General features: G+C 46.0%; 1 protein-coding gene across 1 annotated transcript in view; it reads right to left on the reverse strand.

The window, feature by feature from the left end:
- Nucleotides 1-25,136, reverse strand: part of LOC146177781 (kunitz-type serine protease inhibitor 6-like) — a 52,299-nt gene that overhangs the window by 16,184 nt on the left and 10,979 nt on the right. The window contains exon 2 of the mRNA XM_084580582.1: nt 14,134-14,322. Coding sequence (XP_084436708.1) covers nt 14,134-14,322 — 189 coding nt within the window. The remainder of the gene's footprint in view (nt 1-14,133; nt 14,323-25,136) is intronic.

Below are 25,136 nucleotides of genomic sequence, written 5' to 3' on the forward strand. Positions count from 1 at the left end.
CTGAGAAACCCTACAAACACTCGGTGAGTGCAGTCCCGTCAACTTCTTTTGAAGAAAGCCAACCAGACAAGACCCCGCTGGTCTTGGGCAAAATGGCCGGACTGGAACTTCCAGCCCTTTTAGACACAGGGTCTACGGTGTCAGTCATCGGCGATCAGGTGAAGAATTCCTGTGAGACAAAACGTGTCCGTTTGCGGAGTGTAAACACTAACCTTCGTATGGCGTCGACTCACATAATACCCGCAACCTTAGCAGCCCGCCTAACAGTTACTATAAATGGTCGAAAGATTACACAGCGTTTCTTACACTTTCCCGGGCTATCCTGGCCAGTCATACTAGGCCGTAACTTTATAGTGAAGGCAGGAATCGTGATGGATCTTAGTAAGGGAACCTACCGGTACGGCACCGGTACAGAAGCATTTCAGTTCAAGACCAAGGCCGCTGAGCCACAGTCACAGTTGCTTGCCACGAACGGCCATTCGGCCAATATCACAGGAAGTGGTATTCTAACCGTTTTGAATTCCTTCACGGGGTCACCAGCGGAAAAAAGCAGAATCGAGACAATGCTCAGGCTCTTTGCAGCAATGTTCACGGAGGCTCCGGGAAGGCCAACGTATTAACCCACAGGATCGACACCGGCGAAGCTCGTCCTATCCGATTCAATCCAAGGCCCTTGAGTGTCCACAAGCGAACGCTGCTGAATGGGGCTCTCGACGAAATGGTGGCTACCGGTGCGGTGAGACCATCAAAAAGCCCCTGGGCGTTTTCTGTTGTTCTCGCGCCTAAGAAGGATGGAACAGCGCGGTTGTGTGTATTATCTCCGTCTGAATGCTGTGACAGTGCGAGACTCTTACCCTTTCCCGTCTGTTGACTCTGTCATGTACTCACTTGGGTCAGCAAAATTTTTTACAACTCTTGACTGCAGTAGAGGATTTCTGCAAATCCCGATTGACCGCTGCGACATTGAGAAAACGGCTTTCACTTGCCACCGGGGACTGTTTGAATTTGTGCGATTGCCTTTCGGGTTGTGCAATTCACCTGCTACTTTTCAACGGGTAATGGATATTGTGCTCGGAGACGCTAAGTTTAACTACGCTATGGCCTACATGGATGACGTAGTAGTGTTCTCAGAAAGCTTAGAAGGGCACCTCCTTCATCTAACGAATGTCCTTCAACGAATGCAGAATGCGGGCATCACCATTAACCCCGGCAAGGTTCAGTTGGTGACAAGCACAATCAACCTTTTTGGTTTCATTGTGGAACAGGGCACAGTTCGCCCGGATGAAGGGAAGCTTCAGGCCATTCTGCAGCTCCCACCACCAACCAACGCAAAGAGCCTCCAGCGTTTCTTGGGCATGGTGGGATTCTACCCTCACTTCATCCCGAACTGCGCTGACCTGGCGCGACCCCTCCATCAGCTCCTCCGGAAGGGTGCCCGCTGGTCATGGACAGAAGCCGAGCAGGGATCATTCCGTTCACTGTCTGCAGCCATCGCGGATACTGCACGCCTGCGGCTTCCAGACCTTAACCGGCCATTCACAGTACAAACGGATGCAAGTGAGTACGGAATTGGGGCGGTATTGCTTCAAAAATATCAAGGAAAGCTTTGCCCATTGGCGTTCCCTAGTCATACACTTACGGCACCGGAAAGGAACTGTACTGTGACAGAGAAAGAGTGTCTCGCGATTGTGTTTTCCCTCAAGAAATTTGACATGTATTTGGATCGCGCAGAATTCACTATTCAGACCGACCACCAGGCCCTATCGTGGCTTTCAAGGTTTCAAAATCCAGCTGGCCGTCTAGCCCGCTGGTCACTCGCTCTCCAAATGTATAATTCAGGGTAGAATACAGAAGAGGCACTTTCAACAAAGTGGCCGATGCCCTGTCACGAGCTCCACTTCCTGGTGAGGGAGAGCGAGCACCCGCGGTCCATGCTGTGACAGCTCCTGCCGACACCTGGGGCAAACTGGTGTCCCGTCAACAGCTCCTTGACGCTCAGCTCTCAGACAACCAGTGCAACCAGATACGCCAAAGCGTGAACAGCGCCAACCCTGCAGGGAGCCGCGCGCTTAACGGAAGCTACGACAGCTAGGTGGAAGCAGAAGATTGCTTGATCCTGCGGTATATACCTGCTGCGGACACCGAGAGTGGTGAGTCCGCATTTCGTGTGGTCGTTCCTAAGGGCCTACGTAAGCAATTTCTAGAGTACTTCCACGATACACGCCTCGCAGGTCACAGCGATGGCAAGACAACATGACAAATTGTGTCGTGTTGCAACATGGCCCCGCATGAGAAGGGATGTCCTGACATTCGTCCGCACTTGTCATACCTGCCAGATCGCGAAGCCGAGGGGAGGGAAACCACCGGGCCTCATGCAACCTGTACAGAGCCGATACCCATGGGAAATTGTAGCTTGCGACATAATGGGTCCCTATCCCAGATCAGTGAAAGGGAATCGCTACTTGTTAGTAATCACTGATCATTTCTCGAAATGGGTAGAATTGTATCCCCTGAGTCGGCTAGACTCGAAAATAATTTGGGATAAGCTACTAGAAACATTCACTCGCTTTGGTTTCCCAGCTCAGCTTATGCCACTTATTTCACCGGTAGGATATTTACTGCCACTTGCAAAGTTTTTGGCGTGCAGCACAAAAAGACTACGCCCTACCATCCTCAAGCAAACATTACAGAGCGCGTGAATCGAAATCTCAAGACTATGATGGTGGCATTCACGGACCGGCACAAGGACTGGGACGCTCGTATCCAGGAGATGGCTTTCGCCACAAGAACCACGGTAAACCGGTCAACAGGTTTTACGCAGCGGCCATTCTCCTTGGTCGTGAGCAGGTTCCCTATTGAGCATGCTCTGAATGGCTCTGATTTACCGGGTCATAGCCATTCTAAATTTGCGCATGATCTTTCCAGCCGCTTGGCCGAGACTCTGAAGGAGGCAAGGGAAAACTTGGACCTTGCCAGCCTGGAACACTGTAACCAGTACAACAAGGGAAGGCGACCTTTGGAGTTCACAGTCGGCGACAAAGTCCTTCGCCGCATGCACCCACTAAGTGATGCAGCAGAAGGGTTTGCTGCTTCTCTCGCTCCACCATGAACTGGCCCTTACACGATAACAAAGCGCGCGTCTCGGCTTTCTTACTTTATTCGCCATGTGCAGGGTGGTCGAGAAGCCGGACCAGTCAATGTGGCCGATCTCCGAGCTTACCACGGCCGTCCACTAGCCACATAGAACCACTTGACCTACCAGGCACTACGGGTACCAACGCTCAGCGGATACCTCCAAGCATGCGCCCCGCCAGCAGCAGTACCAGTTCCGTCCTTATCCCGCGTTATTTTTGTTTTACACCTCGGGAGGTGTCCCGGAAATTCCATATCTGCGCCAGATATGGAACATATGCTGCCAGATACAAATATATAGGGCAGCAAATAAGACCTTATCTGGGCCAGATAAGGTCATATATGTGCAAAATGTTGCCCTTATATGGCACAGATCTGGCCATATCATGCAACATATAACCCATATCTGAACGGGTAACGGGACCTTATATGGCTTGATCAGGGGCATATATGGTATCCTCGCGACCTTATGTGGCCTTATAAAGGGCATATATGGCATCGTCATGACCTTATATAGACAGATCAGGGCCATGTGCCTGGCGTCAACAGGACTTTATATAACCTCATCGAGGCCTTAATTATGTAGGCGCCATAGTGACTGTATATTAGCAATATATGGCCTTCGTCTGCCTCCTGCAAATATCCAATATTGGCATCATGTGGTCGAGCTTCAAGTTTTCTACACTCAACATGGCCTACATGCTTAGTGTTATTTGTATTCAATTTATAAAATACTACGACTCCTAATATTTCAAATATTCTGCAGATTTCGCTGCACTATAATAATTATATCATGTGTTCCTTAATGCAGGAGGACGCTGGGTTATGGCTACACGCTCCTCTTTCCGCCTACTAACTCGCATTTTTATTTAAAATGCGGCGGCTGTCCGGTGCACAAAAGCATGGTCGGTTAAGTTGAGCGATTAAAAATATCAAGAAAATGATGGCAGTTCAGTATGCGGCCCCCTCCGTGCTGTCTAGACGGTGACTCACCCTCAGAGACAGCTGGTGGTTGCTGCGGCGAGGGCCGCACTGGTTAGACAGTGACTCCTCCTCTCCCGCGTTTTCCTCTTCCCTCTCAGATAGCGGCGGCCCCTGCGTCGCGGGCTCGCATTTCATCTTTCCTCCTCGCTGCCACGCTCTATACCGCGTAGGCCGCGAGCTCTCCGTTTTGTGTGTGCTTGCTTCTTTCCCCTCCCCCTTTCAACTCCGTGCGCCTAAGCACTTGGCCTCTCGTTCCTTTTCGGTGGCAGACATCAGAGTTCGGTGCGGCTGGCGGGCGTGCTGCATGTTGTGTATGCTGGTGTGTATGTGTGTGTGCCAGCGCCTGTTCGCTATTAGCTGTGTGCATGTAACAAAAATGCGAAAGCAAACCTACAAGAGCTTCAGTCTGACCGTCGACACAGAGGAAATTACTGTGTCCCACTATGGGTGGAAGCTGCCTCCCCAGCCTTGGCAGCAAACCTGATGGTCGAATGAGCTTTTCGGGGCTTCTGCCCTGGGTGCACCACTGTGTAGAAATTGCAGATGGATCGCACCCTCATCGTGCCGCCTCATCTTAAAGTCAAGTCAAGTCAAGTCACTTTTATTTTCAACATTTACAATGTTGACGGTCTCCAGGCAAAAAGCTGTAGGGACAGCTTGACGGGGCCTGGAGACCGGCGGCAGGCAACAGTGACAGCAGTCAGTGACAGCAGTAAAAAAAAAAAAAATGAGTACAAGAGATCAGTTGCTACTTGGGAAAAAAAAAACGCATATTTTATCACAGACATACAAATGAGACGAATGAAGTGAAAATATAAGTTATATCAGGGTGTTATATAAAGACTAGCGTTTACATACACAAAATATTACAACAAACCGATAACTACAACATGACGGACACAAAAACTCAATCTACTATGTATATTACACGCGGTACCATTTTACACTGGAAACAAGCAAAAACACAGGTCAGCCTATAAACATTGATCGTAAAACTTTGCGTGTTAGTACAGCGTTACTAAGAGTGGTTAAATTGAACTTATTTAGCAACATTGGCACTGTATAACTTAATGACTGCAGAAGGTAATTTGTTCGGTGGTGCGGAATTGTCCATTTTTCAGGTGCACGTGTTTTAGAAATATTGCAGCGTAATGTTGCACCCGAGAGCGTAATTAGAAATTCTTTATACTTTTCATTAGCAAAATGGAGGTGGTGGAGAAGATGGTAACTATAAAGAGACTGAATATTGATTATATGATGCTGACGGAATAGCTCAGCTGAAGGATGCAAAAATGGTACTTTGTTTATGCAACGTATGGCTTTTTTTTCTAGACGCTGAAGTGTACTGATGTTTTGTTTGGTGGTCGTCCCCCATACTAGCGTGCAGTAGTTAAGGTGTGAGCGGAAGAGGGCATGGTACACTTGTAGTCTGACAGACATAGGAAAGAGGTCGCGCGTTCTAAATAAGGCACCTGCAGCAGACGAAAGTTTTTTAGTCACTTGTTCAACATGACTGTCCCATGTCATCTGATTGGAAAATGTCACACCTAGGATTTTATGCTGTTTAACGATATCTATTTTAAGGAGACCTAATTTTAGCTCCCGACTACAGGCCAGACGTTTGTTTTTAGGAGCAAATAAAATTGCTTTTGTTTTTTTCCCATTTATTTCTAAGCTGTTTACTTCGGACCATTTCAGTACCTTTGACAACGCCCTATTCGCCATTTCAAACAATTCGGCTTCATTAGTTGAGCTAAAGAACAAACTTGAATCATCCGCATATAATACAAATACGGCATTATCATCAGTACGCATAAGATCATTAACGTAGACATTAAATAAAAATGGCCCAAGAATACTGCCTTGTGGGACACCAGATGAAATTGGCTGGAAAGCGGAATAGTAGCCATTAATGTGAACACACTGGGATCGGCCGGCTAGGTATGACTGCAGAAGAGTATTTGTTAGCCCACGGACACCATAATAATCTAACTTGTTAAGGAGGGTTGTGTGACATATTGAATCAAAGGCTTTACTGAAGTCTATATAAATTCCCAGTGTTAACTTATTAGCTTCAATGTTTTTAATGATGATTTCTTTTTGCAGCAGAAGAGCAGATTCCGTTGACCTACCCTTCCGAAAACCATGCTGACAGTCAGATAAAATATTGTGCTTAGTAAAAAAACCGTCTAGTCGGGTGAGCATAATCTTCTCAAGACCCTTAGAAAAGACTGGAATTATAGATATTGGTCTGTAGTTGCTTAGATCGTTCCGGTTTCCACCTTTGAATATAACAGAGACTTTTGCACGTTTCATGTCGTTAGGAAATGTGCCAGATGCTAGCGAAAGATTAAATATATGCACTAAGTACGGACATAAGAGATCAAGGACATGTTTGATAGGTTTAATCTGGATGCTGTCAATGTCAAGGGCTTTACTATTCTTCAGGGAGAGAAACATGTTGAACACTTCAGATTCATCTGTGGGTTTTAAGAACATGGTCTTTGTGGAATTTGCCTGTAGGCAGCACGAAACTTTACTAAGTGATGAGCCTTTCTTTGGTCTGGCGGCGAAGTGGGCGTTAAAGCGGTCAGATAATGCAGATCCGGAGACTGGTTCACCGTCAACTATGATCTCGAGCATATCAGGGCGGTTAGGGCACGTTCCAAGCGCGTCATTGATAATTTGCCAAGTTCGGTCTGGTCGACCAATAGACACTTCACTGAACAAGTGTTGGTAATAGTGTGCCCTTGCTTTTTTCAGTTCGGCCGTAATTTTATTGCGAAGTTTTTTGAATGCTTCAAACGCTGTTGGGTCCTTGGTTTTTAAAAATGCACTGTAGAGTTTGTTCCTTTGACGAATTAAATGAATGTGCTCCGGATGGATCCACGGTTTTCGCGCACGCCTATGAAGCTTAAGGTTTTTTAGAGGAAAACAAGATGTGTAAATGTTCAGAAACATAGACATAAAGGTATTGTAGGCGTTGTCTGCCGTGCTTTCTTTCAGAACCGCAGACCAGTCGTTGTTGTGGATTCTGTTCCGAAATAACTCCAAGCTAGAATTACTGATGCTTTGATATTTAATTATGGGGACACGTGCCTTTGCTCGAGGAGTGGAGTGCGAATAAGCATGAATATGGGACAATGATCACTGATGCCAGAGCTTATAGTGCCAGCTGCCACCACGGGAGTACAAACATTAGTTATGAACAGATCCAGAACTGTAGAAGTCGTTGGAGTTACACGAGTAGGGGTAACGATTACGTTCCGAAAACCAGTGGATGTTATTCTGTTCACTAGTTCTTTTTTTGCAACGCTTTGAATAGAAAGATTGATGTTCATATCACCACCTAAAACCAGCCTTAAGCCATTAGTGGAGGCAAAATCGAGAACAGAGTCAACAAAATCTAAAAAAGCACTAGTATTAGCAGAAGGGGGGCGATACATAACACAAAAAAGGGTGTTGCTGTTTTGCAAACATAGAGCCTCATAATTTGGGCTTACAACCGTAAAATTGGGCAATTCATCGCAAGATATTGTGTCCGAAACATAAATCGCTACACCGCCACCACGTTTGTCAGTTCGATGCGCAGAAAAAAACTTATAGCCACTCAGATAAGGTGCACTATCCTGTGCAGAAAACCATGTTTCGGTTATCATTATAATTGTAAATCTGAAGGCAAATTGTTCGAGAAACAGCGTGAATTGATCATTTTTTTTAACGAGAGAACAAGCGTTGATATGAAGAACAGTTTCTAGGTGTTGGTTACCAGGACATAGTTTCAGCGATTCGGGTAAAACAAATTCCTGATAATCCTCGTGCGTAGCCATGAAGAAAGATTGCATATCTTTATTACACTAGTTCTACGCAATCATATTAAGACTTTCAGCAGAGTTGATCTCAACTACTGTACTGCCCTCCACCTGACGTGCGAAGATCCGTCCATTTCGTGTCCAAACGAATTTCCAGTGAAACTGGCGCTTTCTAGCAACAGCCAAGGAGAGAAGTTCTTTCAAACGGGGGCATAAGTGCTCGTTTACATATATCGGAGTAGCCCTGTTGGCGTCAGCAGCACTGTCGTCAGCAGTGTCGTTAGCATTGTCTTTAACACGGGCCTTAGGAGGCGGCAAGTCCAGCGAAGCGGTCGTCAGACGTTGTTTCCTGGCCCTTTCAAGCACATCGTCCCGCAGCCTGCGGCTCCTAAACTGGACAATAATGTTCCTCACTTCTGCATTCCGTGTCGGCACGCGATGACAAGTCTCGACATTTGCAGGAGATATAGCCACTCCCACAGCATCACCCATTTTCCCGACAATAGACTCAAGATCTTCTTGATCGGTTTCAGTCACTCCTTTAATCTCCAAGTTGCATCGTCGCGAATACTGCTCACACTGAACCAGTTTACATTCAAGTGCTGTTATTCGCCTTTCGTTCTCAGTGCATCTGCTTCGTAGACACTCATTTTCTTTCTTTATTTCCTGATTTTCTGTCAAAACTGCGCTAAGCTGCTTTTTGAACGTCTCGAATTGTTCGTTGATGAAATTTAAACTTTCTCTCATTTCGGCCATTTCGGAGCGATTATAGAAATATAGGAGCGATTCACGCCCGATCACCAAAACCGTGAGCATGAGTCGTCTTGTCGGGAACTAGCACTTGCCAGCCTCAGGTTATTGTTCACTTTGTTACTTTGATGGAAAATCATTTTTTCCGATCAGTAAATTGGATGGTAATTGCCAGTATGTGATATTTTTCCATACATTTCGGTGCTAATTTGTCTTTCGCTCCAGCAATTTTGGCAAATTTCAGTGGTTGGATAGGGTCCTTCGTTGTTTTGTTATTATTATTATTTGCACCACCTAAGTAGCTTCATTCTTGATTTGGTTGAGGGGCAGAGCTGTTGCTGTCATTACAAATGCCATATCGGACATGCTTTTTTTCTTTGTTTTCTATCTTAATTTCAAAAGCAACCACGAGTTAGGCGTGTTCGCTCATTTTGCACTGCAGTCTCTGCTTAAGGTAACACCAGTACTTCCTGACAGCCTATATGTACTTTGCTAAGGTTTAGGTATTATCAGCAGTCCTAGCAGTGTGTGTTTTATCGCCGTACTGTTTAGCATCGACAAACCTTTATATTCAATTTCAATAGTCTAGTTCGATTAATAGCCGTTTATTTTCTTTACCTTCGCAAGTAAACCAGCTCAAACTAAAAGCATTTGCTGGTTAAAGCTCTGTTTGTAAAAGAGTAGCGTAAAATGTAATATATTTAATTTAATAGGTTAATGTCTTGCTGTTCAAATATCTCATAGATTTGTTACAGTATCTCGCGTAAATGAGTAGAATCTCAACATTTACTAACGGATGAGCATGTCTTTGACCCTCTGTATACCCGCGTAATTCAGGCCCGTCTTTGCGCGATTCCATATAGGCAGGGAAAAAAGAAAACCTGTGGTTTCAAAGCTGTTTTCCTGCAAGGTTTGAAATAAAAGGGGAAATTCAGGTTTCCCTTGGCAAACCTGATTGAGTGTGCATTTAGCTGGAATACTGAAATTGTCTTGTGTGTGCGTTGTAATAATGTGTTATGTTGATATGCATATATATAGATCTATAGTCCAAAACCTACATGCCATGCGGGCTAGATTTTTAAATCACGAATTGGGTAGATAAGGCATATCTTACCAGATATGCCTTATCTGATACTCGAAATCAGGAACAGGGCATATATGCCTTATCTGGCCCAGATCTGTTTTAATATACCATATCTGCCCAATTCCTGGTATACCTGATCTGGATTTTTTTTATAAGTCCAGATATGGCATTTCCGTAAGGGCCGTCTTGAGAGGGGTGGGAGTGTGGGGCCTTTTAGCGTTTCAAACCGCGCGCGCTTTTTTCTGTTTGTGCTGGTGTCCGCCCGGGCAGCGCGAGTACGCATGAGCGAGCTGCCCGGAGCGGGGGCGGCATGTTATCGGCGCGAGACAGAGGGTAGATAAGCGCGTCGGAAGCATGGCTCGTGGCTTTTTCGCCGGGCGGCCGGCCAAAGAAGGGTGGCATGGCTGCGTCCCAAGCCGGCGGGATGTACACAGACGACGGAGCGGAGTTCTGCGAGGCGAAGACGGAAGCGGCGCCTACAAGAAAACCACCTTAGGAGTGTTAGCGTGAGTGCTGCCACGCTAGTAGCAATGCTTTTGTATCGTAATCAACGCTTTGACCCTATTACTCGCCCTATCCGCGCCGCAGTGTGCTTTGTGTTGTCGCGGTGAAGCCCTGACCCATGTTCCGTTTTATTATGCATAGTCCGTTGTCGCGCACTTCGACGGCATGTTTCCAGCGCAGTTTTGACCAATGCTGTTTCTTTTCTATTTTATACTTTTCTGTTGATCCGGAATAAACCGGTGTTTTAAGAAAGACTTGGTTTTCACTCGTCGGGCGAGACCATTGCTTGCGGACACGTATTCTAGAAGGCGGAGCCTTCAGAACAAAAATCTACATTAGATATTCTTAACACAACGCTTCATGCAGAAGAGATCCAGAAAATATTTTGCTAATAACGCTGTCTGTATTGTTTTTTCACATAAACAACACAAATGGTCTAACGTCGAACATCAGTGTTCCTCCCTGATCACCATGCTAATAGCCAGAAAAACCAACTCTATTTTTTGTTTGCTGCTGCACATCCGAGTTACTCATTAGCGTAAAGAGTCGGTGCACGTTAAAGAACCCGATGTGGTCAAAATTTCTGAAGCCCACAACGATTCCGTCTCTTATTGCCTTAGTCGCTCTGGGACGTTAAGCCCAACAATCCAAACCAAACCTATCATTCTCGTAAAAGGGAGCGACGCTGGTCGTGGGCTGTGTGCCTTATGAACTAGGTCGAAGGCGCTATGGATTGGCGCAGTGTTCCGTTGTCTTAAGTGAAGGTCTTCAGCGTTGGCTTTGCTGCCTTCTGTTTCAATCTAGTGTAAATGCTATGATAGATCAGACATTTCAGCCAATATTGCTTTGTTCATGGTGGCTTTTGAGCATGCCATTACCACAAGGTAGCTTCATCTGTTTTACTATCTGTCTTAGCCTATAACTATCAACTATCGGAGATAGTTTAATCATGAGAATTCACAGCAGCGGTGATTCACGGGAGCTCTCGACTCCTGAAGCCACGGAGATGGGATCTATCTCCAACAGTAAGGCACCATTTAACTGAATATGTCAACCCAGGTTGAAGGATGGTAGTTGGCTGATATTTTCTGAGCCCTCCACCACGGTGTGCCACATTGCATGAGAGTCTTTGGGTCATTACAACAGAGAAATCCAGAACAAGTGCTCACTCTTTCCGCCACTCTTTGCGAAAACCTGGTTGCTTTATGTAAAAAAAAACAGAGCTTCTAATGTTTTGAACCATTGTTGGGAGAGCGAATCTTTGATACACATTTGACAATGAGTATTGCTTTTTACTGAATATTTCTGTGATGCAATATTTCCCCATACTGTCCTTGGTCGTTACATGTTAAAGCGCATGGTGCGCGTGGAAAAGCAGTAGTTGTCCTCCAAACAATTAGTATACTGCCCCTAGATTTGTGACAAAGTTTGAAATGTAAAGGTGGAGCTCCATTTGAAATACAGCCGTTTTGGGCGTGACAGTGAAAACATCTATTTGTATCGGTTGCAACAGCAAAGTGCGAATTCTCAATATTATACTAAGGAACTAACCTAGAAGCACCCAGATATTCTCTGTTTTGGCCTGGAGTTATTTTTATTGCTTATTTGAAATAATTTTTATATTTCCTAAACGCAATGTTATCAGCGCTGTAGTGTCTGTTAAAAACAACTGCTGCTTCCGCCGCTATGGCTAGCAGCAGCTAGCTATTTTTTCTTGATTCAGAAGGACAGTAATTGCTTTGCAATGCAAATGCCTCTCTGATCAAGCTGCAACTGCATCAGCACTGAGCGTGCTGCTGTTTTACAATGTGAACAATTTTGTAATCTCGTCACATATCATGTCTCCAAACTTTCCATTTTCTGCCGTGTCTTGTAATTTTTCTTATGAAACCACTTTTAGACACTTCTCCACAGATTTCGCTTACCTGACACGTATACGTACATCTCTCTTCATTTCACTACTTTATCATCAACTAGTTTCTATAAACATACATTGGAAAAAGACAGGGCACGTAGGCTTACGCTTCAGAAAGAACATCTTTTAGTAGCTGGCGGCATAAAAATGAACGTACTAATAAGGATCTGAAATGCGCCATTTGTAACGGCTTTGATGAAGATAAAATATGTGAACTCCGTATTTTCCAAGATACTATCAGATCTTTTCTACTGGCACCAAAAACAAAACAAAATTATCTGAGATTAGAAGCCCTTCGAAGTAAAGGGGAATCTGCAACATTTAGGGCGCTCTGATAAAGAAGCACAACCTATAGTTTGTGTACATTTTGCATATAAAAAAAAGCCTAAACCTTCACTTTTAAACCATAATGGTTTTGCAGCAAGAAACACCAAGATGCACCTCTGAATGCCGCATTCCATGCAGTCATTCTTTTTTTCTGGTGTACGTATTAATACGCACAACATAATAGCGTAAAGTTTATCAGAGGTTGGGAACTTCACATCCTTATTGGAATCAAGGCTCCAAAATATTATATTGGCTCTGAATAAATATTTCACCTCTCCAGAAATGTAGACTAGCCAGCGTTCGTTGCAGCGGCCGTCCGTTTTCTTCTGAATACGGCTTCACTTTAGCAGCTGTTACAACTGTGAGAGACGGTGCGCCACTTGTGTAATTTCCTAACCAAAACGACATCGACAAGATTTCGTTCGCTTACTGTTTCCCTTATACCTCGGTACGATACGAATCACTGAATTGTTTAACCTCCTGATCACTTTAAAATGGTAATGTTGTCATGACATCATAGTCCTGCTTCCATTTCGCTCTCATTATTAGTGCCTTGGACAGGCCACACTTGCGGTAAGAACCGCATGGCCTCACCGCGCATGATGATTTTGACTTCTAAAGACAATACATATCAGGACGTGGGCATACAATTCCTGCCCTTTCATTTTTGCGTCAGTCCTGCAGAGGTCGTGTACATCCAAAGATTTAGCTTAGAAATATTTATACGTGTCCACAGTGGCTAGCACTATACGCTACAAACGTCATCAGACGACGATCGTAGCATGCTCTTTAAGTTAGGAAAATCAACTTTTAAAATGGCCGCAACAAGTAAACAAATACCGAAAATCCTGTTATGAAACACGTCTGCCTTTTGTGGCTCCTGCTAGAAGGGGCAAAGAACATAAAATTTGGTTTAATATTTCACCAATCCCAAGCTGATTAGCGATATTAGCATGACAGTGCTCAATGCGACATGGGTGAATAGCGGTAACTTGCCCAGAGGAAGCCTTTGATACTTGACAAGTACCAAGTGAAATTTTCTCTTGCAAACTAGAAGGTTGCTTGTTGCCACCATGCCGCAAGGCTTTCCTGAGGAACCAGAAGTCTACGGGAGCAGTTCTTTGAGATGGGAGGATGATATAAGAATCGTAGTCTACGTGACCCTTCACATAGATTCAAACGCGCCACCTTCAGGCCATACAACCACATGGTTTGGTCGGTTCAAATCAGGCTTTGCATCTATGTCAAGTGTTCTTTCACATTAAGTAGTAAGTGACTACTGTGTGCTAGCAGCATGCGTGAGATATTAGCGGCAGAAATAAAATAGAACAAATTACTGAGCAGCAATGTGATTCAACAGAAATATGTAGACAACCAAGAATCCCCAAAAAGAACTGTACAAGCAAAGTTCAACTAACCTAAAATTCGATAAACAAGAAAAAAAAGGAGTCCAAAGCACGTAAGCGCAGCTAAGCCTGATTTAGCTTAGCCATGGGTATTTGGACCCACTTTGTTGTTCTCGTTAAGCCCAATGTGGCCTTATAGCCTAGACACATGCGTATTTTCTTGCAACATTAGTGTTCGCATGCCTAGTTGGAGGCCACTAAGAAAGGCAGAAATGATACCTTTTGAGCGCAGGCAGATAACTTCGCAGGCGCTCTTGGTGTGGTATTTATTCTGGTTGCCGTCGCAGCCACCGTACGTGAATCGCTGGCAGCGTCCCCGTGTTGCATTGTAGGCCCACATGGGGATGCGGGCGCTGCATGGCCCTCGATCAGCCGCTGGTGCGCATCTGCTGTCAAGCTCTGCGAGAACTGGTAATGGTAGATGTTAACAGCCTCGGGCCCTATTCTAGACAATTTGCCATTTTTTCACATTTTGCGTATGCGTGACGTGCGCGATAGGATAGTGCCAGGTTACGTAAGCACGCATCCCTAAGAAAAAGAAAAAATATGATCGATAAAAGCGCTGTCCTCTGCTACTGTATATTGGCGCCAAGTAAGAAAAACGGCGATGCTTCAATAACTGTGCAGCTGCGTTGCATTCCGCGATTCGGACGCCTCGGGTTGCAGTGGGGGCGAGTATATGTTGCTGTCATTGCACCATTACATATTTGCAGTCGGACATTACAAAAACGCTATGCACGGAGAGGCTGAGCGAAGTAACGAGACGCGAGGAGCCTTACAGTGAAAGGGTAACAATTGCGACAGAATATTCGCAGTCGCGTGACGCAGCAGGGAAGTTACGTAGACGATGCCCAGTAGGCACAACGCATATGATAAACGGCGAAAAAGGAAAGAAAGCGAAAGATGACTGAGGAATTTGTTCCATGAATCTAGGGCAACGCTGCGTGCGCGCATCCCTTACTGTCAAATTAATAAAATGCAAAGCAATAAAAATAAGTTTTTCTGGCTGCAATAAAAAAGCAATCAAGATAAAAAGTCAAATAACGGCACCACATGATTATCGTCACTTCGTGCTCTGAAGCACTTATTTTTGTACAAGAAGCAAATATTGAGCCAGCGCGCTTATCTTAGCAAGGAAGGAAGGAGGAGGAAAGGCAGGGAGGTTAACCAGTAAAGGCGACCGGTTTGCTACCCTGCACTGGGGAAGGGGATGAGTGGATATAATAGTTGTGACAGAGGGATAGTTGAAGTTAATACAGTCACATAACAGAAATGCCACATCACATCACGTTACAGTCATGTCATAGCAAACTCATATCCTAGCAAAAATTACATGTTTTGTGTTGTATCTTAGCAAAAATTACATAAAACACATCACATGTCAGAGCAAACATGTGCCTTGTGCATGGCGCATTGATTTCTTTATTGAAACAGAAGCTGTAAGTACTTTAGCTCCTTTTTCTATGGTGGGAAGGTATATTTCATTAACACTGAAGTGAATTCATAGTAAAATACAAAAAAGGCAATGTTTAGGGCCGACGCTTAAGGTACTCCTTGGTGATCCGTTGTTGCCTGTCGTCGTGAAGTTCCTTGCACATTCACACCATATGACTGCGCAGGTTACCGCACTCACGAGCCGGGAAGACAGATAATTCGAAAGCATCGGACGGCTCTCTCAAATGCCTCGTGTCGCGAAGATCAACCGCTTGTCTGAGCAGACCGCCATTGCGGCGCTTGGCAACATGGGTGCGGATCGAGAGTTTCCTTGTGAAGGCAAGCTCGCATGAATGGGTGGACGGAATTGATGGATGGAATATAGGAGCGTCCCCTCCCAAACGGGAGGGAGGGGAGTAGCAGTAGTTATTATGATTGTTTTTTCCCCTATATCTTAATTATTGTTTTAGAGTGGTTAACTATATCATCATTCCGTTTATTGAATTTTTGTTTTGACAATACTAACATTATGTTACTTTTCTGCTTTTAATCGAATATTCTTCCAATCGTTTTTTGCTAGTTTCTACCCCAGGCTCATTTACCCGGCCACTGGTATGTTATTTTTATCGATTTCATACTGCAGATCATTGTACAGATCTAAGCAGAACTGATTACTGATCTCGAGCCGGGCATCTTGAAGAGTGAAGTTGAATGGGCCTTAGCCAGCCTTGCTAAGAACAAAGCTAGCGGAATTGATGGCGTTCCAGCTGAGTTGCTTCAAAACCTCAACCATGACGCTGTTAACATTCTGCATACATTATGTCAGAAGATTTGGAAAACCCTGCAGTGGCCACAGGATTGGAGGACGTCAGTTTACATCCCCATTCCAAAGAAAGGCAGTGCCAAAGATTGTTCCAACTACCGCACGATCGCGCTTATTTCGCATGCTAGCAAGGTGATGTTGAAAATCCTCCAAGGTAGGCTGCAGCAGTATGTGGATCGGCAGCTTCCGGACGTGCAAGCTGGGTTTCGCAAGGGCAGAGGAACTAGAGACCAAATTGCCAACCTTCGCTGGATCATGGAAAAAGCAAGAGAGTTCCAGAAACCCATCTACTTCTGCTTTATTGATTATGCGAAAGCATTTGACTGCGTAGATCACAGCAGATTGTGGCAAGCTCTCCAAGAGATGGGAGTTCCAATTCACCTCATCAGTCTCCTCAGGAACCTCTATGAAGGGCAAGAGGCCACAGTCAGAACTGGGCATGGTCTTACCGATTGGTTTCCGATCGAGAAAGGAGTGAGGCAAGGCTGCATACTGTCGCCCTGCCTATTTAACCTATATGCAGAGTGCATCATGAGGAAGGCCGGTCTGGACGAGTCTTCAGCTGGAGTGAAGATTGCTGGAAAACGTATCAACAACCTTAGATATGCGGATGATACCACTTTAATGGCAGAAAGTGAAGTGGAACTCAAGAGACTTCTGATGCGCGTACAAGAAGAGAGTGAGAAGTTTGGGCTTAAACTGAACATTAAAAAGACAAAGATCATGGCGTCTTGCCCTATCAAGTCCTGGAGCATCAATGGACAAGAAGTGGAAGCTGTGACAGATTTTCTCTTCTTGGGCTCCAAGATTACCTCAGAAGGAGACTGCAGCCATGAAATTAGGAGACGCCTGCTTCTGGGAAAAAGAGCAAGGGTTAGCCTTGACCACCTAGTAAAGAGCAGAGACATTAGTCTGCCAACCAAGATCCGTATAACTCATGCTATGGTCTTTCCAGTTGTGATGTATGGATGCGAGAGTTGGACTGTGAAAAAGGCTGACCGCCGAAGAATTGACGCATTTGAATTGTAGTGCTGGCGAAGACTCTTGAGAGTTTCTTGGACTGCCAGAAGATCAAATCAGTCGGTATTGTCGACCATAAAACCTGAATGCTCATTGGAGGGTCAAATTCTAAAGTTAAAGCTCAGCTACTTTGGTCATCTGATTAGAAGAGAGGAGTCGCTGGAGAAAGATTTGATGTTGGGAAAGGTTAAGGGTCGGCGGAAAAGGGGTAGGCAGCGAACGCGGTGGTTAGATGGCATCCTCGAGGCACTGCAGATGAAGTTATGTGATGTTAGGAAGATAGTGAGAGACCGGAAAGCGTGGCGTGACATGGTCCATAGGGTCACGAAGAGTCGGACACGACTGAACGATTGAACTGAACTGAAGCAGAGCAAATACATATATAGATATTAAAAACACAAAGGCACGAAGTTAAATGAACAAAATAAAAAAAGAACGAAACATTCAGCATGACTATGCGCTGTCAGTCAGCGTAAACCCCAGGGCCTCAGGAGGAGTGACTGCGCCTGCATCGACTTCCGGACGGATACCACCCCACACTAGTGTAAGATATTCAATTGTTTCTACGGATTTACCACTTACTGCACATGTGTCATCTGATGGTTAAATGTCTCTTTGTAGCTGCATGTACTAAGGCATCCCGATCTAGCTTCAAAAAGTAGGCCACTGGCTCTTGAGTTATCAAAGAAAGCTTCCTTCCTGGTCTGCCTTTTCACTTTCGGTATAATATAATTTATCCAAATTTCACCTGCTGTGTTTTCACCTGCTGCCTAACGCTCTTTATTTTTTCGTCCTTGTGACCAGCATATCTACTGGTTAATTCCCTTCTTCGTTTTTCTCCATTGTGAGCCAGCGCTATAGGTATAGGTATTGAAATACTCTGCTTTCCGTACTTCGAAAGAGGAACAACCCATATCTCCCTGTACCGCCTCATTTGCGGTTTTTCCGTGGTCAGCCACTGCCAATCGTCCGCTGGCTCTAATTTATTTATAATGTAGACTGTAACTCTGTTTTAAGCACAAACCCGCATTTCTGAAAGTAAGCCCGGCCACTATAATTCAACTCCAAATACCCCTCAGAACATCACACCTGTTGTATCCTCACAATGTCCTATGCTGCATTATCCCGAAATTTCTTCGCCTTTTTGCCCTAAGTGATTGCTCATGCTTTTCAACGTATGTCAATTCTTCGTTTACCCATACCCCGAGATATTTATATTCTGCCACTCTGAGCATTTCATGGCCGTGTATTTTAAGACCTTGATCAGTTGAGCCGTCGAAAATTATCAAACCAGACTTAACTACGCTAAACCTGAAGCCATGGAGCGCCCCCTTCGTCTCCGCAATACTTAACTAGAGTTTGCAAGTCTTCCTGGCTATCAACTAACACCCCAATATCAACCGGAAACATTAAAACGGGGATGCACTGGTCTGCCACCTTTCCGCCTAATCTATATAACAGGTTAAAAATCTAGGTTGCTTGCTTGTATATCATGCATGCCATATGTATCATGTAACGCATGAACAGCAGCGGTGATAGAGGACAACCTTGCCTTATAACTTTTCATACCTTGACAGCTTCCGTACATCTTATCCCTTCCCATGTAAATTCTACTTTTCTATCCCGGGATATTTTCAGTAGGAACTCTGTTTTCCGAGTATCTTGTTACTTTCTACCCATGTTTGCACTTTTAATTTCACCGCCTGCATCGCCAACCTGTATATAACATATGTTCTGGTAATCGGCGTGTAGGATTTTATGTGCATTCTATCTCCTTTCTCTTTATAAATCAAATTCATTTTACTCCGTCGCCAGCTGTCCGGAGTTTCCAAGGGGGGTGGGGGGAGGGAGGGGTGCAGCGAGGCCTTCATGCGGAAATAAAATTCCGTTTTCAATTTTAATCTTCTAAAATGTCGCGTAGCTGCAAGGCACCCTTATGAAGTCATTGTCATTTCAATGGTATCTGCAATTAAAACAACATGCCTGAGCTTACTTCCTCGCGCAGAGTAAATGTTTACCAAACTGCGGTGAGCTAACAGCCCCCTATACGCCATGCGCAGCGGCTATAGGGGCGCCACTGAAAGCCGCGTAGCGGCGGCCGTCGGAACCGGAGGCGGGCCTTATGCAGCAAGCGTGGTCGCGGTGCGCGCGTGCGATCTGCCGTTTGTGCGCGTCTCGCGGGCACTTCCGCGGTGACAGTGTGTGCAAGGGGATCGCACTTTATAATAGTGTACATGTGTTCGATATCACGGCCGTCTGGAACTACATCGGCTCCGTATGCATCAGTGTCTGCTGCAGACGAGCGTGAACAAGGTTGCGTACGAAGTGGAGCTCATTTTCAGTGTCCCGCTTTCATTACAACGCCACGTTAATTCGTTCATTCCTTGACCTATGAACCAATGTTCTTTCTTTGTTTAATGGTACACGCTTGCTTCGTTTACATGCAATATATTGCTACAGTAGCCTAGGCAGCGTCGTCGAAACTGTGAGCGGTTTCGTACCGGTGCGACCACAGGAAAAGCCAAGAGAGGTTGCAAACCAGCATTCTGAGCATCAGGAAAATAGCGCGTATTGGGCTCCTATAACAAGAGTTCAGATTTTTCATGCTTGCGCTTTACCACTGCCTGTACAGCATGGATTTCACATATTCCGTCGTCGAAAAGGCAGAGCGGGTAGATAATTTCATGGGGGAGTGAGGTATCAGCAGAGGCAATACCTGAAAAGCTGCATCACAGGTTAGCCAAGAGCATATTAGATTTAAACTTTATACCCTATTTTATCATCTTCATTTCCTTTGTATCACCCGCGCGCCCAACTGCAGAATTGCAGCGTGCTTATAAAAAGCTCTAGAGCCCTTAGTCTGTATAGCAAGTGCAGTGCCATGTTATGTTTTCGTAACCTTGCCAGCCAACAGGAACACCTGCTCTGGCCTTGAAAGTAATTGCATGGCAAGTTTCAAAACGCATATTGGCAAATATCTGTTCAATAACCCGCTGCAGTTGCTGAGGCTACTGAGGAGGACCGAGTTATCGGGACCAGAGTCGACCGCGCCGCCCGCGCTTAGGTGGAGGCGAAACGCAAAATGCAACCGTGTGCTGTGCGATGTCAATGCACGCTAAAGATTGTCTGGATAAGCGTTTCACAAATCTAATGCGTATTGTATCTTCCCGGCTAGCGGCGGCGACCAAGTTTAAACAAGAAGTGTTCACGGAAGGTGCAACGACAAGCAGAAAACACTGAAAACGTAGTTATCACTCAGGCCTGCCCCACGGGAAATATAATGCCTTTTTCATCGAATGACGCTCGTTAAAAATGATATTTGTTTGCTGCTACTCGACAAAATATGACATTCGATGAAAAGGACATTAGGTATCGAATGAGTTTGAGGTACTCATCCAGATGCGATCAACGAAGAAATGTGTTAGGTCGACACTAGAGACTGTGAGAAGATACACCCAAAATAAACTACAAAAGTGCCACCTGTAATAAATATTACTGTGCTCCTATAATTTTTCAGCTAGTCATCTATGTGAAATATGCCAAATAGCATCGTAAAAAAAAAAAGAAAAAAGGAAAAAACTGGCACCCATTGCTGGCAGCACACCCGTAGCCACCGCACTCAGTGCAGGTGGAACAGGTCGCTCCGGCTCCCGCGGTCCGTCGACGCCGAGTCGCCGACACGGCGGATTTCATTCGCCACCTTCAGAAAAGCAAGCTCTGTTCATCTTAAATAATACGCGCTTAATTTGAGGAAGGAATAAAAAAAATTATCTTTACTGAAGATCGCTGTTATGTAACGAGGTTTTGGAAGAAGTGATAAAAGCGATACAAGCAAATTTCTGCTTTTAGCAGCTGCCGCCGGGGAGACGCAGCTCATCCGATTTCGTTCGCTCCGCCGCTAAGGCGTCGCCGAGGTTATACCTTCCGTTTACTGTAAGACAATTTGTGAGACAAATTAACTGATAGTAAGACCGTTTTATGAACGGTAAATTTGCTATTCCAAAGCCCTTCCAGCTACGGCTTTTATTTGAAACCATTTAAGCGTTTCAGCCTGGCGACGACTAGGGCCTAGCACACGGCCAGAGCGCCGTCGTCGGCCGCCTTCGCGGGCAGCGTCGTTGCGGTAAGCTCGCAGCATCCGATATGGCAAGCGCTACGAATTTGTCGTATGCTTTCTTGATGAGGCTAAGCTCGAGCATTTTTCTGGCGAAAACGTACGGGAGTCAACGGGGCTGCACCGTAGGGCGATACTTGAAGGTCCTATAAAAGCGCCGTCAGACACAAGATACTGCCTATTTTACGTGTTGCTCTCGACACTTGCTTTAGTGCGGAAAGAGTACGTTGTTTAAACTCGTACGCGTTTCGCAGTCGAGCGCAGAGGTCCGTAGCTTCGTACACCCTTTCGTAAAGAAACGCCGCCGACACAGCCGCTGACATCGTAAATGACAGTCCTAATCAAGAGGTTGGTTACAAGGCATGCAAGACATGAATGTCAATTTAAAGGCTGCTTTCGTTTACAGCGCTGTCATCTTCGGAGCATATTGAAGGCACTTCAATATTTGCATATCAATCACAGTTACTATAGTTTGAAAATGACATTAGCTTTGACCGTGTTACAGCGCGTCGAAAAAAATGACATTAACCTGAACAAATGTCATTCGGTGCGATTGCTTGCTTTCTGCGTCGAATAGCCGCGATTCACGGCCGCCGTCGTTCTCGTGAAGCATCACTGGAAACTTATACAAACGTGTTCTTGGCAAGGTTTTATGTGTGTTCGAAAAACCAACTACGCAGCAATCCTTCCTGGACATTGCTAAAGGTTGACAGCGACGTTATATCTGTTAAACCGCAACCAAAGACGAAAACTCGACGCGCGCGCATAGACGCTGACATGAACAGCGCTCGGCCGAGCCCGCCTATGCTTTGTGACTTTGGCGACAGGCGGCGTTTTGCGCATCGCGTATAGTACACGTCAAATTCGCCATGATTTTTGCGCTCATCTCAATATGGTGCCATACGTGGCGGCAAATTTCCACCATTTACTGCAATGGCAGCACATCCTTTACGTCACGAAACGTCGTTTTAACATCACCGTATAATGTGTATGCTTGACGTATTGCCTCTACGCAACGTCCGCCAATCAGATTTCAGGAAGCCCGCTTGACTGTAAGAAGGACTGTAGGGCCGCGCCAGAGGATAATTACTTGCAGGTGTGCGTCTCTACATGGCGCCGCCACCCGCCGGTCTGCTTCTCGTATTGTAGACGCGGTTCCCCTTCTACAAGTGTGCCGCGTGTGGGGAGAGCCGACCGGATCGTCGGCGCTGGATTTGCGGGAGCGTTTTAGCCCGAAGGTCATTCATGAGGATATGCGCAGCGGAACGTGCTGCCAGGTGCTCGCATGTATGGCACCCTTCGTACTTGCAGGTAGCGAGCACCCAATATGACCTTTAAGCCTTTTTTTTTACACTGCGACTTAGCAGTGCGAAAGGCAGTCTCGTTTATCCTGTCTGCAGATGCGACAAAGAGCGCTCGAAGAAGCACTCAGGATTCGAGTCGGACATTGTTCTCAGAGCGGGGAAGCCAGAAACTCCCCTTTAATCCGGCGCCAGGCATTCAGCATGGCGGCTGGGTGATATTTCCCTTTCCATGTCGTTGCTCGTAGTGGTAAACACGGGTGGCGCGGGGCAATGCACTGTGGAAAGGATTTAGCCAGCAGCGGCAGCGTGGATGGGGCGGCGGTGTGCGGGAGACAAGTGGGAAGAAAGTCTCCCGAGAGGAGAGGGTTTCACACCCTCACCGGGGAAAGAGTTTCGCTGTGCTTTGTTTGTTGTAATTTATATTGCTAGTGGGGCCCTGGGTTAGAGGCTAAGGCCAACCCACGGGGCTATGCCCATCTAGCATATTTCCTTATTGGACAGTTGATGTGTGGGGCTGGTCTCTGAAAATGACCGCCCCTATTTGTTTTGTGAAGGTATAAAACGGGACGTGATTCTAGAGAGTTCAGTCCAGTCTGAGCTGGGGCGCCATGCGTAGGCATGTAACGTCGCTGTTCTGCTTAGGCTCTAACCAGCTATGTCGAAGAGCAGTTGATCCGTCCGAGATACGAGGATTGCGCTCGTCCTGTCGTTGCCTCTGCTTTTTGTGTTGTCTTTTTTTTTGCGCATAGCCTTAATGGCATTACGAGATACATGACGCTTGGTGGAGCAGCTTATTAATGAACCGGAGAACTTTATACAGACTATATACAAGATGATGACACAAGAGTCAAGCCGGATGTGCTTCCCCAAGGGAGCAACAATCAGAGACGAACGGCAACTGGCCGCGCCGACCGCGCCGACCGCTAAAGCAGAACGACAAGGAACCGCGCGTCCCCACAGTCGAGCTGGCGCCTCTTGCCCCAGCTCCAAAGCAACCACTACTCCCAGCGCTCGCCAGCGCGAGCGTCCTATCCTAAGGAGTAGCTCCAGCAAAAGACCACTCGGGCGCAGTCCCGCGCTCCTGAGATGAGCCGAGAGCATGCCCCTTTCCACCAGTAAAAAAAAAAAATAAAAGCACATTTACTGCAAACTGTTTCCTCGGCAACCTTTGCAAAGCGCACCAGATGCGCGCTACACATCGCAGTGCAGTGCGACGAAAGCCTGACCCCCCTTCGCGGGTTTTATGGCCTCCGGTCGCTCCCGCTCGTGCGACGGCACAGCGGGAGACCGCGCTAATGAGGTCCGAGATGAGGCAAAATGGGCGCTTCTCCCATCTCCAATAGCAAAGGGAGGGAAAAAAACTCGGGGGGGGGGGGGGGTCGGAAGGAAGAGCTCGCGTTTTGGAGCGAATGCTCTCCTTCTAGAAACTAGAACGCGACACGCAGTTCAACACTAGGCCACACAGCTGAGAAATACCCCTAAAAAACAAGTACAGATATACATCAACACATACACAAGGGTCTGGCATAGAAACTTACACAGACAACCAAACAACCGCTGAGGCCGAACAGAGGACGGGCCTTACAGTTGTCTTTTGCAAATTCATTTCAGCTTCCAGTTTTACTCTCTGTATATATATGTCATGCTGTAAATATATGCTCTACCATCATCACCTTCAAGTAGGCCTCCTGGTCTTCCCTACGCCGAATTACATAACAGGAAGAGTTTAAAGAACCTTTCGAAAAGGAACAAACGACATAAATTCTACTAGGACATTTCACCCAATTTATAATACTAGCACAAGTTCTTCCTTCCCGTATATACCTTCTTTTTTCACGGTCGTATTCTTTTGGGCCAGCAAGCCAGCTGAGCGCGCACAATCTTTTTGTTTTGGACCGCGTTTCAAATACTAACGCTCTTTCTCCCCTTCTAAATCCCGCGTAGTTCGTGAGGGTATATATAATATACCCTCGCGACGGTATATATAATATAAAGGAGTCCACTGTCGACCCCCGTCTTTGCTGCGGCTCACTGCGCGCCGGATTTGCTACAGTGGCAACAAGCCCGGAAACCACCCATGCGGTAAAGGTTGAACCAGACGGCTTGCCGCAGTGTGGAGGACCGACGAGAGCCATGACCAGCCACCAGCTTCGAACCTTCGACGACACAACAGGTAAGTGGAAAGCGTACCTTGTTAGGGTAGAAGCTTACTGTGAAACCCATGCCATCACTGATCCAAAAAGACAACGAGCACTGCAAGTGGCAGCACTCAGCATGCAGACGGTACAAGTGCTAGCGAGACGAGTCGCACCTCTGACGCCGAAGCCCCTACTTATGACGAATCAGTCACATCATTAAATGACTACTACGAACCGAAGCGCCACAAGATAGGAGATAGCAGTGAGCTATAAATTTTCACCCGTTGCTAACAAGAAGGAGAGTCAGTGTACGCATTCCTGGTCGAAATACGGTGCATTGCAGACAACTGTAACTTTGAAAATACACTGAGCCGACTGCTGAGGGACAG

Source organism: Amblyomma maculatum, chromosome 10, assembly GCF_055883805.1.
Source record: "Amblyomma maculatum isolate TAMU_Amacu chromosome 10, ASM5588380v1, whole genome shotgun sequence".
In the NCBI taxonomy this organism is placed as follows: domain Eukaryota; kingdom Metazoa; phylum Arthropoda; class Arachnida; order Ixodida; family Ixodidae; genus Amblyomma; species Amblyomma maculatum.